The 15367-nt window shown below is 38.3% G+C and overlaps 2 protein-coding genes across 2 annotated transcripts; both read right to left on the bottom strand.

Annotated features, from left to right (window-relative positions):
- Window positions 1–2876: 2876 nt before the first annotated feature.
- Window positions 2877–4992, bottom strand: LOC306828438 (placenta-specific gene 8 protein-like). Its single transcript, XM_079350920.1, has 4 exons — window positions 4820–4992; window positions 3754–3863; window positions 3445–3632; window positions 2877–3332 (listed from the first exon to the last, which is right to left on the bottom strand). Exons 2-4 carry the CDS (start codon window positions 3818–3820, stop codon window positions 3150–3152), a joined length of 438 nt encoding a protein of 145 aa, XP_079207046.1. The 5' UTR covers window positions 3821–3863; window positions 4820–4992; the 3' UTR covers window positions 2877–3149.
- Window positions 4993–9827: 4835 nt separating this feature from the next.
- Window positions 9828–13938, bottom strand: ttc22 (tetratricopeptide repeat domain 22). Its single transcript, XM_079350104.1, has 8 exons — window positions 13674–13938; window positions 12523–12823; window positions 12286–12341; window positions 12081–12205; window positions 11733–11851; window positions 10992–11153; window positions 10709–10861; window positions 9828–10623 (listed from the first exon to the last, which is right to left on the bottom strand). Exons 1-8 carry the CDS (start codon window positions 13934–13936, stop codon window positions 10084–10086), a joined length of 1719 nt encoding a protein of 572 aa, XP_079206230.1. The 5' UTR covers window positions 13937–13938; the 3' UTR covers window positions 9828–10083.
- Window positions 13939–15367: the final 1429 nt, after the last annotated feature.

Here is a 15367-nt window from a genome sequence, read left to right as displayed (position 1 = left end):
ATCTCTTCCTCAGCTCTTTTATTGTCATCTCTAACCTGCACTCGTACAGCAATCTTACTCAGCCCCGCCACCACACCAGCATCTACCTGTAGACTGTGACCGGGGTTTTTAAGATATCATCCCATCACTCCTCAAATGTCTGCAGATACATTAAAACAGGGCTGATGAGGTATTAACACAAACTATGTTCTACTTCAATAACTACTTCAACGATACAAACGTGAGTTGTCTGACAGAAATGTTTATGCACTTTTCTAGTTCAAGAGTTCTGCTTTTTCTACTTCAGGGAAGAAGGTACCACGTCAAATATTACAACAAGAAAGAAAGAACACTCTTCCTCACAACTTGGAAAGTCTCTAAATAGATATGCAGGTGTCAGGTTTAATTTGGCCAAAAAATTACAGCTGAAGTCAGAAGCACTGTACAAGTACAACAGCACTGATATGTAATAACAGACCCTGCTTTTAACCAGAGGTAGGCTTTAATCTTGAAAAAAAAACTGTCTTAAGGCTGCGTTACACAGCAAAATAGTCTGCACACATTTAACCTTTCTTTTTTCTACACGTTTTACTTTCAAAACTATATCAGATTGACCTTTCATTTAAAATTTGGGGTAAAAGTATTTCTGAAGAACTGTCTTACCTTAATGAGTTGTACACCTGGTTGGCGGCTCTAAAGACGAATGAAACCTGCAGTGGTGTTGCTGGATTAGGAGTGGCATCTTGTGTATTTCTCGGAAAGAATGCTGCTAAACCTGAACCAATCAGCTTAAAGAAATGAAAATGAAAGTTGTCTTTTTACTTTATAAGGTACTACAAATATCACGTTTTTAAATAACATTGGATCAGTGAATTTAATACACGTCTCCTGTTTTAGTTGAGCCTATACATTAGTTTAGTGTCAACACTCATGAAGCAGAGGCCTGTCATGAACGGTTCATAAACTAATAATATAAAATCTTCATAAACCTGTGGTTCATGAAGATTTTATATTATTAGTCTTTGATACTGTGTCTGGTTAAATTTGAAAATGTAGTCTCTCTTGTGGAGATAACTCAAACTCCACTCAGAGGAAACAGATGACTCTTACCGTAAAGTCAACAGGCATTTTACATTCATCAGGTCATCAGGGTTTGGTCTCTTTGTTTCTGACATTTGATGACATGTTAAGGCCTTATTAACACAAAACTGTTCACCCGTCATCCCACACTAGAAGCATGGCCTTATTGTTGTTTTGTTTTTGCTGAGTGATACTGGTGTTTTGCAAAAATGTGTTACGTAAGTAAAATGTATTTATCTCCTACTATTCACAAAGTACACAGTGCATTCAAAGATGAAGGAATCTTTTGAAATCTGCAACAAATTTGCTGAGTGCAAAGACAAGGCCGGAGCATTCAAACATGAGCTTATATTCAGAATACAAACGTAAGGCAAAAGGGATTGTTTATAACTGTTCAGCTTTGTCTCAGAGAGCCTGAATCTTGGGAAGCATTTCATCTTAATTGAAGCACAGTTACATAATTGAATCATGTCAGGCTCTATCACAATTCATGGTCATTTTTTCTGACAAGTCATTTGTTTTAAGTTTCTTGAACAATTATTTAATTGATTGGCTTTTTTTTTTTTTAACAAATCAGAAGTGTTAAGACTTTTTTTGCAGGAGTCATATTAGTAATCCCCTTCACGCTACAGTTTTTTAAAAGTTTTTTAAAGTTAGAAAGTTCATGTTAATAGTCTCCTTGTGTCTTCTACAAGCTTCCTAAAGCATGCTGTCTGCGGGCGTTTAGCTTAGCATTGCGCTGTGAAACTTCGCACATGCTCAAGTGGTGTGATAAGAAACTAAAGGCCCATCCTATGTACAAAAACACTGCTGGAGCTGAGAATAGCAGCATATCAACACAAGGTACAATCACTCACAGATCCAACTGATTTGTCTGTGTTTTAGAGAGCAGCAGAGATAAGTTTACAGCTAAGGAAGGCAATTCTCTGAAGGTATGTGTTTTGTGAAGAGACCTGTCTGATCGACATGATTTGAGGAAATGATACAAAGCTGCTCTTGCCAAGTCATGTGTAAGAACTTTTCCTGTAAGTGTGATGAAGAACTATTACTTATCCAAATCTAACTGTAATAATTCTTATTAAACTGACTTGACCGTATTGGCTGTGTAGTGATGTAACCTGTGAGGTCCATTCATTTTATGGATCTATTTCTTTTTTTTTTTTAGTTACATTCCTGGCATTGTATTTATGAAATTCTAGATCGCTTTCGCTGGTTTCTCATTGATAGATCTGTTTGTCTGCTGAACAGTTGTTACTGACGTGAATGTAACTGAATGCTGCTGTAATGTGTCTGTTTCCTTGATGTTGGTTTTGCTTCTTTCGATGGCTCAGTAGGCTGTGAAACTGAATTGCCCTTTTGGGGTTGTCTGATTTGAGATTGCTTCTAAAAATCAGACAATGTAATTATTCATTTAAAGGCAGAAATTTTACACATAAATAGAGCAAAAAAAAGAAATCCAGTATACACTCTGTCAATGTCTATTAAGCCCATTAACCATTGATTGGCCTTCAATGTTTCTGACACAGTGAGCTGAGTAGAACAGACTGTTTGCAGAGAGTACTTGGTTTGTCATTTGGTCGTTGTGGTTTAGTGAAGTGATGAAAGTTACTATAGGAAAAAGACTGTTAAATCAAACAGATCCTGTTGGTTACTGCGACTTTATCTGAAGCTGGAAGCAACTCAAAGACTCTCTATACTCTTGCTTCTTTGTTTGTATCGATGGTTACAACAGATCAGCTACTTTGTATAATTTAAATATTTGTGTATAATTTGTTTCCTCTTGCAACCAGGAAAAAAAGTATTTTGTTTAAGCTTGTTTTAACGTGACTCAAAGATACAGCTTTATTTAACAGTACAAACTACATCTGCTGTGATGTTAATAAACAGTTTTTCCCTTTACAGTGTAACAACACTCATTGAATACCTCTTGACCAATCAAATTACTTGGTTTTAACTAACAGCTGTGCAATATACCTTTGAGATTTAAATATTAAATTCACACTTTAGTTTACAGTGTAACAAAACCATAAACACAACAGAAGACAAATGAAAAGCCCTCAAGCTCACTGAGAAGACAGGATGACCCCCTGCTAGGTCACAAAACCTTGGGGCTGCATCATCATCACTGGAGCAGGCTGTGAGGCAAAAACCGTGGTATTCTGTACATTGATGACAGTGGGAGTTTTTTTACGATGTTTTAACTCTCGATGCATTTGACACCAGGAGCACCATCCGCAGCAACAAGAAATTGCGATGTCCTCACAGAGAGTACCCTGCAGGAAAAACAATGAGACAAATATGATCCAGTGTGAATACAATATGGCTTTACTGTTACTGAACTTGTGCCGTGAAATTCTGATCACAGCAGCTCTGCATGCAACATACCTTGATACCGTATCTGATTCGCATCGCAACCCTCAGAGACAGACCTGCAGGAGGTACACACAAAGGAATCCCACAGGCTCTATACATAACGAGACTGCAGATGTCACATAATGGGAGGCAAGTGTTCTCTCCAAATCTCCCTGAGACGGTGCAGGCAAGACAAGGACCGCACCAGAAACCATAGCAGCCTGAAAAAGAGTATCTTTAAGTGACTTGAAACAGAGCAGAGAACAACAGCAGACGAATGAGAAATTAAAAATACCAATAGTTCTCCAACAACATGTTCATAGTTGCGTAATTGATTCTTACAGGTACTGGCTTCCTCAAAGCAGTCCAAGAGACCAGTTTCCCACTCCACCAGGGGTTGTGTTGTCATCTCTGGTTGGGCAAATTTAAACCACAGATAGTTTACAATGAACCTGTGAACGCGGATGAAAGACATATTTAAAGAAAGCTCCTGTTGTGCTCACCTGTACAACATGTCTAAATTGTCCCCAATAGTTTTTGTCGGGTCATAAAAGGATGTATAGTTTATTTAACACTTAGAAAACAGTTGGACAAACATTTTATTTTTATTAATTTGTATCTGCTAACCCTGGATCGAAGTCAAGTAAAGTGTTTATATTATCTCCGAATAGAGTTGTGTGACGTATTTGGATTTCTACTAATAAAAGTAAAATCGCTTAATATACTTCACAAAAGTATTTTATTAACTGTATTTCTTCTGTACTTGAGTATTGAAAGAACTCTTAGAATTAGTCAAATTCAATTTACTCTCAATTTCAATCACTATAAAGGGTGAAAGGTCAAGGAAAAAACAGAGGGCCCAAGGTTAATTCTTCAGTGCAAAAAAAGGTCTCTGAATTATCAGATAAACACCAATAATGCACAAGTATACTACATTGTTTATGGGATGTGTGAGCATGTGAAATCTGTATTTCTTATTATATATTAGGCATGAAATTACCCAAATCTGTCATTTGCTAGCCAATCATCTACATATCTCCTAATTGACCATATAAGCTGACAACAAATAAGCATTCAGCCACTTCCATGTTGAAATGACTGTCACAATGAACCACTGTGAACCTAAGGAGTGGATGAATGCTAGCACTAGCATTTAGTGCAGGGTTTTTGTCGATAGTTTAAAGGTGGGGTCAGTAGCATTTTTCGTTGCATCTTGTTCACCCAACATTCAAACTGGATCCCTGCTCCGGGTGTCATGCGCCATGAAAAGCACCTCAACATGTAGAATGTGTGTTAACTGCTTGTACCTACACAAGCACAAGTTAACCACTGTTGTCTGGCACCTGCCTGTCCCAACAGAGAGCAGGTCAACTTTGCAAGGTTCAACCTATTTGGGAATGAGTTTTACCGTCTTGGGTTTCACCTTCTAATGATAATAATGTCTCTTCTTTGACCCTCGTCCGTCCGACGCAGCGCCGCACTGCTCCGACGCGTTCGCGGGTTTGAATCCCACGTAACTAACTGAAGAAGAAGGAGCAAACTATCCGCGAGACAGCCATTTAAAGGTTGAATTGAAATGGACTTTTTTTGTTTCGGCTCATGTTGGCATGTTTTTTTTGTTGTTTTCTTTAAATAAAGAATTTGTCGCCATCTTCTGTCACTTTTTGTTATTACAAAGTATAACTAAATCAACATGCAGGGCAAGACACCATTTCCATTTGTTTTACACAGTAGGCAGACAAAAGCTCCATCACTTAAAGGTTAGATACAATGTACGAAAGACGTTATTAGAAATTGTAAATTATTTGATTGTGCCAAGTGACATTAACTGTAGCCCTAATTTAAGAAAAAAAAGGGATTATTTAATTAATATCTAATCTTAATCAATTTTGACAGCAGTGCACTTTTTCCAAAGATTTGACAAAAAAAAACAAAAACAGATTTCTATATACATGCAGTTTTATTGATTTGACTGTGATTTAACCCTTGCCCACACAGTCAACAGCAATTATTTCAAGGCACATATCTATCTTAGTTTCACTCCAGGATTACTAGGCCTTTGGATCAACATAAAATAATTTGATTTAAAACTTTCAGAAATTCATTAAGAGACATTATAACACATGTGTATCATTAATTTATCAAACATAACCAGAATTTATTTAACACGTAAAACTAAAGCAAATTATTTTGAGTCCTAAATACGTCATAATTTCTTGTTTTGATCATTATTATTGTTGAAGAAAGGGAAAGTAGCAAATCAAATGACCCCTTTTATAGAACCTAGCTTGCCCACAATCACATCTTATTAATTCACTCATCAGATTTCCTTCACAGATCAGACCAGACCAAACAAGCCACAAATCTCAGTATGAATTCATGACCATTCCAGGCTGACCCATAAAACCAGCAGCAGGTGGGTTTCCAGGAACCATCATCACCGGCTGAGGCTGCACGTTGACGATGACAGTCTGGTTGTGTTTACGGTATTTCAGCTCACGATGCATCTGGCACCAGGAACACCACTCACAGAAACAGGAGGTGACGATGTCTTTACAGAGAGAGCCCTGTGCAGAACCAAGTATATGGATTAGGATCACTTTACAGTATTGCTCAGGTATTATTTCAATTAATTTCTCTGGTCAGATTAGTCTGTCAAATTAAATCAGAAAGTAACCACAAGTCTTCACATGTAAGAATCACGTTTTTGTATGACTTCCAGAAGAGTATTATCTAACTTCAAATATCAAATCTTCTGAATGAAATTCCTTTTTGTAGAGTTGCTTTATTTTTCTGCCAACTTACATGCATGACCATGATATACAGCTCCTTGAATAAGTTATAAACCCTTTAGGATTTTTTTTCATTTGAGTATTTCCTGTTTCTTTTGCAAATTAAAGTTGATATTATGTGGCTTGTATGTAATGGACCAACACAAAATAGTCCAACGCTTTCTAAACCAAAAATGGTTTGGAAACATTCATAGTTATTTTTTTTTCGTGTCTTCATTGTGCACCATTTCACACAGTTTACCTTGATACCATATGTGTGTCTTATGCCGACCCTCAGAGTTACGGCAGCAGGAGGCACACACAGAGGTAATCCGCAGGATGCTGTTATGGCTGGACTACAAATGTCACATAACGGGAGACAACGGTTCTCTCCAAAGTTTCCTGAAACCGTGCAGGCAAGGCAAGGACAGCACCAGAAACCATAGCAGCCTGAAAAATGGAAAGTTTAAAGTCGTAGTAGGTGACAAATCACTAAAGTGGCTTTATTGGATTTAACTAGAATTGGATATTACACAGTGGTATACCCAATATATTGATAAGAATAAAGGTTGTGGTGTGGAGTCTTACATGTGCTTAGGTCCTCACAACAGTCAAAGAGACCAGTTTTCCACTCTGTCAGAGGACGGGCTGCAATGTTCATTTCAAATGTTTTCCACTGACACAACAATTAACCTGTTAAAACAAAGGTTGCAGGACAAACTTAGATAACATTTATTTAATTCATTCTCATAACAGAGATGGTGATCTGCTTAGATTTTGATTTTTTAGATCAACAAATATGAAATCACAGATCAATCATAGATATGAACATATTTCTCATACCATTTCCCCCCCCCCAAAGAATATGAAATACAAAATGTTGGTATTGATGAGGTATTGATTGGTATATATGTATAGAAAGATTGAACATTTTGTAATTAAAGTATTTGTGTAAGGGAGCAGTCGAACGAGTGCCTTAACAATTAGGCTTTTGAGTTCGGAAATTTCCTTAACAAGCAACTAAATCAGCTCATGTCACCTGTATTAAATCTGTTTTGCCCAAGGAGACAATGACATATGACATATATGTCTACAGGAGCTGGGGGATCAAACCCCTGATCCTTAGGTTGATATAGACCACAGAGCCACAGCCGCATTTTAAAATGTAAGTGTATTCTTCAGAATTACTGAGGGTAGGATGACCTGAGAGATACATCAACATAGCAAATAATGTCATCCTTTCCCAGCGTCCTGTTTCTAAATTTCGTGGAGGTTATTTTCTATTTTGTCTCATCTTCCAGGTAAAACATTGGATATTTTTAAAGCAAATCTTAAAATCTTACCTGACAGAATGTAAAGCCGTGTTGTCACCTTGGAAAGCTGTCAAAGAATCTTGAATGTATGAGGAGGGGCATCACATGAGTGAGTGAATGAGTGGAAACAATGCTGCAGAACCTGAACCAGAAGAGCTGAAAACTTGTCCACCTTTAGAGTGCTGGTTTTATACTGATACAGGTTTGGCAAGTAAGCCGGACAAAAGTATCTCTACAAAGCGCAACACACCTAGTTCTCTTAAAGTGGAAACAGAACTTGATAAATATATATACTTTTTTCTTTTCTTGTATTATGTTGAACTTTTTTACCTACTGGTTAGGCTGGTGGGATGTAAAAGTGACATTCTTTTGCTTGAGTATCAGATAAAGGAGCAATGTATAACACTGATGCCTATTGTTTAAGATTGGTACTGCAGTGCAAATTTAAATCACTCACCCTTTCCCTTTCTTTCTGGAGCCGATGAGCACTTGGAAGCTTCAGTGTTTAGCCAGCTCAGCATCAGCCCTGAAACCATTCTGTGTATACGTTGTAATGTTTATTCATTTGTTACTAGTTTTACACAGTTTCTTGGAGTTTATTAGAAAAATGATGAGGTTTTTTGGCTAGGCAGAATCAGTTATATCAGAACCAGTTCGTTAGCCCACTTCCATCGTTGCAACAGCTGTTGGCTTTCCAAAAATACAAAAACAAACTACTCCAGACTGCAAGTGAACCATAGAAGGAGGCATACTGATGGCTGCATTGTTGTAAGATAAGCCAGCACTTTAACATAGTCTGTTTCCTTAATGTCTGATTATATAGTAAGTCATTTTATGTTTTTCATTAAATATATCCTGCATATTTCTCCTTTAAGAACAATACATATTGATTTAATGTCTTTCATTATATAAATAAAATGATTAAGAATCAGAAGTTGACCAGAATATTAACAGTAGTTTCAGTGCTGCCTGATTTCCCTACGAGCACAGTTTGTTGTAACCTGCATGGGGAAAGCCTCAGGCATGAAATTAAACAGGCCTACTTCAAGCCAAATGACCTATGGTGATGTATACAAGCTGCATTTACATTTACATACTTCTGTCATCCTTCAGATTGTGCTGAAGATTTTTTGTCCAGGTTATTCTAAAAATCTAAAAAGGTTGTTTTGTTTTGAAAAATTTAAATAAAAACTGAATATGATGATTTGCAAAACATTTAATCCCCTAATTAATCAGTATTATCACAAATAAAATACAATACATGTTTTAGCTAAGAAATGTGATTGTTTTGGGAAAACTACATGGACATTTTTTTTCTAAATTTGATTTCAGGGAATGAAATAGCAAACTATTGTCAGACCCGATGCTTTTGATGATTTGTATCATGTCTCACAGTGAAATGTAAGAAATCGAACACTTGACATAGTTTTAAAACTCACCAAGCAGAGTTTTTAGTGTATGGTGTCAATAGTGGCTACAGAAAACATTCCCCCTCCCTCATTTGTAACCTCTCACAGTGAAATGTGCTCAGTATTTTGTAAAGGCCTTTAGGGTGTATGTTTGACAACATGAAGAGGGATCACTATCAGTCTGCCGCATAAAGAGTATGAATGGAGTCAAACAGGGATTTCAGTTAAAAATAGTCTAGATTCCTAACTGAGAGACAAGACGTGAAAGTAAGTTGTGTCAGTGAGTGCAAAGAACTGGTTTGATTCTCTAAACCCTAAGCTTTAATATTCTCTTTCTCACCTCCTGATAAGAGGAGCCTGATGTAAACAAGTAACACTGATTGTAGCTTTGAGAATAAACGTAATCTAAACAGATATTTCACACCATGATGTTTATCTTTTTGGATTGTTTTATCTAAACTTGACTTAAACAAAGAACTCTGAAATCCAAAACAGAGACATGTACTCAACATTTTGAGCCCTTCTGAAGGAGAGCAAACTTTTCCCCTGTAAAGTAATGTTCTGCATCATGATTATAATGACAAGGAGGTCTTACAAACACATACAGCCAAAGTCTCTATAGAGGGGAGTCTCACTGGGTTAAGATCTACCTACTGTCAACGCTGAAGTATACACGCACAAATATCAGGTAAATTCCAGCTTTCACACAGCAACTTGAAGGCCTTTGATGGCATTTTAAAGCATAAAATATACAACTGATGGCATTGTAGTAGAACATGTGTTAATAGCAGCAAATAAAGTTGGAGATTTCTTATTTCAGGGTATCCTGACATTGGCACTTTTATTTTGATAACTTACACTTTCTTTTCAGCTCAACAATTCCCTTACACGTGGGGGTTATCATTTTTATTAAAGAGCGTTGCAGTGTCAATCAATATCCATCATGAGGAAAAGCACAAAGGATTTTTAAGTCAGTGCACTAACACTGTAACTGCAGGTTACTTTGAAGAGCCAACTTGCCAAAAGAGGTGCAAGTCAATAACAGGAGAAGCAGAGCAGTAAAGAAAGCTTAATTTCATTGCTAGCTTAGTTTAATGTATCTGTAACTTGCTGTCATTGATGAACAACTCCGCCGTGGGATCATCCTTTGCCTGTTTCCTGTAAAAGTAATATTTAGCTTCAGGTAATTGTATAAGATCTGGATAATGGTCTCTTCTTATTAACCAGCTGTTTAGGCACCACAGTGTGCAGTAGCCTTCTCACCAGGCTCAGTCTGCCTGTCCTGATCAGAGCCCGTGATAACTCTGTCACGTCATCTGTGTGAGTCCTGTACAGGCACCTCAGCTCGGCCTTCACCACGTCTGCAGGGTACCTCTCCTCTGCTTTTTGCACACACAGCTCCAATTGTGTGGTAGCATAAGTGGGGTCTGAGCCTCCCTGCATGAACAGAGCGAGGAGGGCCTGTAGGAGGCAGCGCAGGGCCGTGGTGTCTGTGCTCTTGGGTCTGTCCAACTCCATGGCCTGTTTGAAGCACTCTGCAGCGTTCTGCTCCTCGCCCTTCAGCAGGAGGCAGCGACCTCGGAGCACATGGAGGTCTGGCAGGCTGTCACTCAGCTCGAACTGTAGTGCATGAGACAGACTCACCAGAGCACAGTTCACTGCCCCTTCATCCACCAAAAGACTCTCCTGGAGGGCGTCTACACCCATATAGTAGTACACCTATAGGGAAAGAGATCGGTCTTAATAGCTTGTCCCTGTAGAAAATCTGTCCACAATGCTCCTTATTAGTCGTTTGTGTGATTACCTGTGCCATCTGCAGGTGAGTCCGCAGACATGGACGTACAATCAGGACCTTGTCTAAGTCTTTTCTGGCTTCAGTTAGCTTCTGTCGGTCTGGGATACCACCATGACCCTGTTTGGCAAGCTCCAGATCTCTGATGTACAACATCATAATGATCTAAAGGAAAAACCTCAATAAATAAATCTATGGAACGGCATTTATTTAAGTAGAGATTAAACTGTTGTCATTGCATGCACATTTTAAAATCAAGGATTCAACACGATCATTTACACATTTTGTTCAGTACCTTTGCTCGTGTGCAGTAGGCCTGCCAGTTGAGCTCGGGGTCTGGGAGCACATTCAAGGCCATGTTGCAGATCCCTGTAGCCATCTCATGTTTGCCCAGCAGGAAGAAGACCTTTGCCAGAAGGTTTAGGGTGAATGCATCATCACTGGCCAGTTTTATGGCCTGAAGACATAGACAGTTACATGAAATGTTATGATGACGTTATATAAAGATCTTTCTGAAGTAATGTCAATTGATCCGCCATAGAAATGGGCCTGGGTGCCAGAAGCCACACAATGTTCATCAAGACAAATGACACAAGGCCACAGGCTTCAGGATAAGAACGTTTTTCAGTTTTTAGACCTTTAGACCTGAAGCTGTACTCCGAGAGTCAGACATAGTCGGGCTTTTTAAAAAAAAAAAATCCCAAGAGTCGTTTAGTTACCGACCCAGGTTTATGTTTTCACACTCTGTGTGCATTCCCAATACAAGAAGGTGTTTAATGCATCATTTCACACTATCTGACAAAGGAATAGCTACAGACCTTTTCAGAACAGAGGGAAATCCCCAAATCCTAAATTAGCTTCCTTCTGAGCAGGTTAGGTGTACAGCCGATGTTTCCATGGACTCTAGGGTCAACATTACCCACTAATTTATTAATCTCACTCTGTAGTGCATACTTTAAGTCCAGAGTAGATAGCTGTGTTATTTATAATTCTTGTCTAATATTTGTTATAAAAGTAGACTTATGGGTTAACTCACAGTTCCATAGCAGGACAGCGGATCAGAGGCGGAGAAGCCACAGTCGTGTATTGACATGGGAACAGTGCTGAACTCTTCCTTCCTTTCCAGCATGAGGCCGACATAACACCAAGCGAGAGCTGAGGAGAGACATCAGAATCTACATTTGAATCAGTTTCCACCCAATGCACTTTCTTACCTCCAGATTACACATGGATAGCTTTAACTCTTAAATCACATTTTTGATTTCATACTAAAACAAAGGTTTTGTACAGCAAGCCTTCACACAGTTAAACCAAATACTATTAGGATGAGCACTGCACATGCAACAAAATGGCACCCGAGGAGATAAATCCAAAGATAACATACCATGCTGACCCTTGTTTTGTGTTTTCTCAGATTCTAGTGATTCTTTCAGGAGTTTCAGTCCTTTATTGTAGTGCGGTAGTCTGGAGTACTCAGAGTCATCTTTGGTCTTCACAATTTCATCGAGTCTGCATTGAGAAAATATGATTTTCAGTTCATATAAAACTTCACTGGTGCAGAGGGAAAGTTTGGATTGCACTTTCCATACCTGATGTAGATGGTTGCCATTTTAAAATACCAGCTACGTTTTTCCTCTATTGGTATCTGAAAAAACAACAATAATATTGTACAATACAATGAAGTTCAGTGGCTAGAATAAACCGTAATATTTGTATGTAAATGTACAGCAGCATTTTTTTACTACCAACCAAATACACACAACATTGCACTTGTTTGGAATGCAAATGAGTAACATGTATGATTTACATGTAATTCTCAATCTTACCAGATTCCCTCCATAGTAAAGGGCTCTGTTGTAGAGTGTCAATGCCTCCGTCAGTCTGTCCCTCAGGTCTTCCTCACTGTCCAGCTCCACATCATAGGGATACACGTAGGCCTGTTCAGCAAGACATCGAGCAGCCAGGACCCTGGCCTCCTCCTGAGAGGCCTCGCCTGCATCTAATCCCATGAGGTGGGACACTTTCTCCACACACTCCCCCGCATCCAGCTCTCTCTTCAGCTTGTCGTACACGTAGCCCAGATTGGCCCAGGCATTGAGGTTACCAGGGTCCTCTTTACAAATGCTTCTGAAAAGGCCAAAATACATAGAAAACTATTTCTTTAAAGATTTATTCTTAAAACTTTGCAATTTTAAAAAATAAATAAATAAATAAACTTCGAAATGACATTTTTTAAAGTTGTTAATGGCATTAAGAGAGTAATGGGAGGATGTAGGATGAATCCAACTTATTCTTAGTTTATTTTTGTATTTTATTTAACCCTTATGTAACCAGGAAGAAAAACTCATGGAGACAAAAAAAATCTCCTTTTCAAGATTATCCTGGAAGTGATTAGTTAGTGATTGTGATCCCCTGATTTTTTACTTACATACCACAATAGGATCAATATTTTAAGCATGAGTTCAGTTTAATGTTATTCTAATGCTATCTTCAGGTCAAAATAATGTTGTCAAGAGCTTTGTTTTCCTAACCTGTTAAAATAGTGAGATGAGATCAACCTGAGCTGCCATATTTGTTCACTATTGATTAGCGAATCGCTAATGCTAATGTTTTATATATGGATCTTAAATCTGAAATGGTCAACATGGTGAACATTATATGCTAAAACATTATCATGTAGTGACGTCATTGATTGCATGTTAGCATAATGGGTATAAGCATTTCGCTTTTTACTTTCAATGATGTTCATAATAATTGCTGAAAGGTCATTTTGTATTTTCATCTGGTTCTCCTTTGCTTTTTGGACAGTTATTTGTGGAGATGTCTCTGTGTTCTCATATAACTCATTTGAAGCAAGACAACCATGGGTGGTGTTCTCTCGTCAAGATCTCTTTTAAAATTAGCATTCATTCATCTTTAAATTGCTCCTCTTGCTTGCTGGATTTACCCTGCTGTTTATATCAGAGTGACTCCTCACCTGAATATTTCCTCTGCTGTTTCCAGTTGTTCCAGGTGAAAGGCCAGCAAACCCAACAGATTTCTGACAGCGTACTGAAGACATCCAGCCTCAGCCTCCAGCTCCCCTCGCAGGCTCTCTTGTTTCAGGTAAGTGTCCCTGAGTCTCAGCTTCAACGGCCCGGCAGGATCACAGTTAAGGTTGAGCTCCAGGTGGAAGTGACCAGGAATATAGTCCAAGTCCTCAATGAGGGACTCAATGTCCTCTGTGCTGTCTCCTTCCATGATCTACCTCCTCCCCCTAACAGAAAAAAACCTTAAGAAAAAATATCTGCTTGTAGTTATACGTTTGCCTTCATTACAAATGAAAAGCAACCTTTCTTCCTGCTGAGCCGACAGTTGAATCTGTTGTGAAATTATTTAACCACCCACTTGTGTCATCACATTGCAGACAGGTTGAGCAGGTTAGACTTGGGAGTGACTAGGGAGTGGATTTGCATCTGAGGGGGACATGGTGTAAAGATGAACTTTTTCTTATAAATAATAATAATTAAGTCCCTAACTGATTCTTGTGCATACATTGCTAGATTTCATAAATACAAACTTCTTTTTTTCTGAAAAAGGCAATTCAGTACTTTAAGGTTATCTTGGTCTGAACTTTTTTCTTCATATTTTTCTCTTTAACACACGTGTACCAGCTGACATTTCTTGAAGTCCATTTTGACAGGATAATAATATTCATGTCTTGGGTTGTGTAAAAATAGTTTGAAGCTTTGTTTTTGCCCCTTCCTGAGTCAGCTCTAACAGAAGAATGTGAACCGTCAGGATCAGTTTGACGGAAACTCTGAAGTGAACCAAAAACACTTTTTTAAGTTCATGTTTCGACTCTAAAGGAAAAATATTCAACTTAAGAATGTAAACAATGTAGGAACATAGAGAACATGTTTAGCATAACGTGCTCTTGGCATGTCAATAGCTTGAGGTGAAATACAGATATACTCTGCAAAGAGAGCAACAAAGGCAAACTTTGACTTTGTGTGCGCACAATACTAAGTCACAACACCACCTGCTAAATACAAGAGAAACATTTTAGTTTTGTGATTACTTTAGCATACCAATTTTTTTTCTTCCAGCTGAGGAAAAACATGTCTAGTGATAAACCAGACAGGATGGAACAAAAGGAGAGGGTGATTAGTGCTGTAAGTGGGTTGTAAAATGTAATATTTCAAAAGGCCCATATCAAACAAGGTTTCCAACAAGAGCGAGCTTTCTAAATACACATGAAAAATGTATGACGCCTCAGTTCAAAGAGACCTCTGGAGAGATATTTTAAAAAGAGATCAGCTGACAAGTCTGAGGCCATATTCCTCAAAATAAACTAAAAGAACTGCAGTGAATGTAGCAAAGAGAAAACAACGCACCAATGTAAGACGTACATTAAAGGATGGACCCATGCAACAATGAAAACCGGTTTCTTAAGAGATTAAACACACACACAGTTGTCAGTCATAATATCATACACGTTGCTGTACACATGCAGATAAAGAATGAAACCAGTTTTCTCCACTGCAAAGGCACAGCCAGTTGTGAACACTGAGGGCAGTCTCGTGATGCAAAGAGGGCACGTCTTGTTTTATTCATTAAGAAAATGCCCCATTGAGTTAAACAAACATCCCCTAAAGTCATCATGAAGTCAAAACAGTTGCTGTACACCAA

The sequence above is a fragment of the Symphodus melops genome, assembly GCF_947650265.1.
Source record: "Symphodus melops genome assembly, chromosome: 8".
Taxonomy (NCBI): Eukaryota; Metazoa; Chordata; class Actinopteri; order Labriformes; family Labridae; genus Symphodus; species Symphodus melops.
Note: the sequence above shows the minus strand (reverse complement) of the source record. Positions and strands in the feature narration are given on the sequence as shown.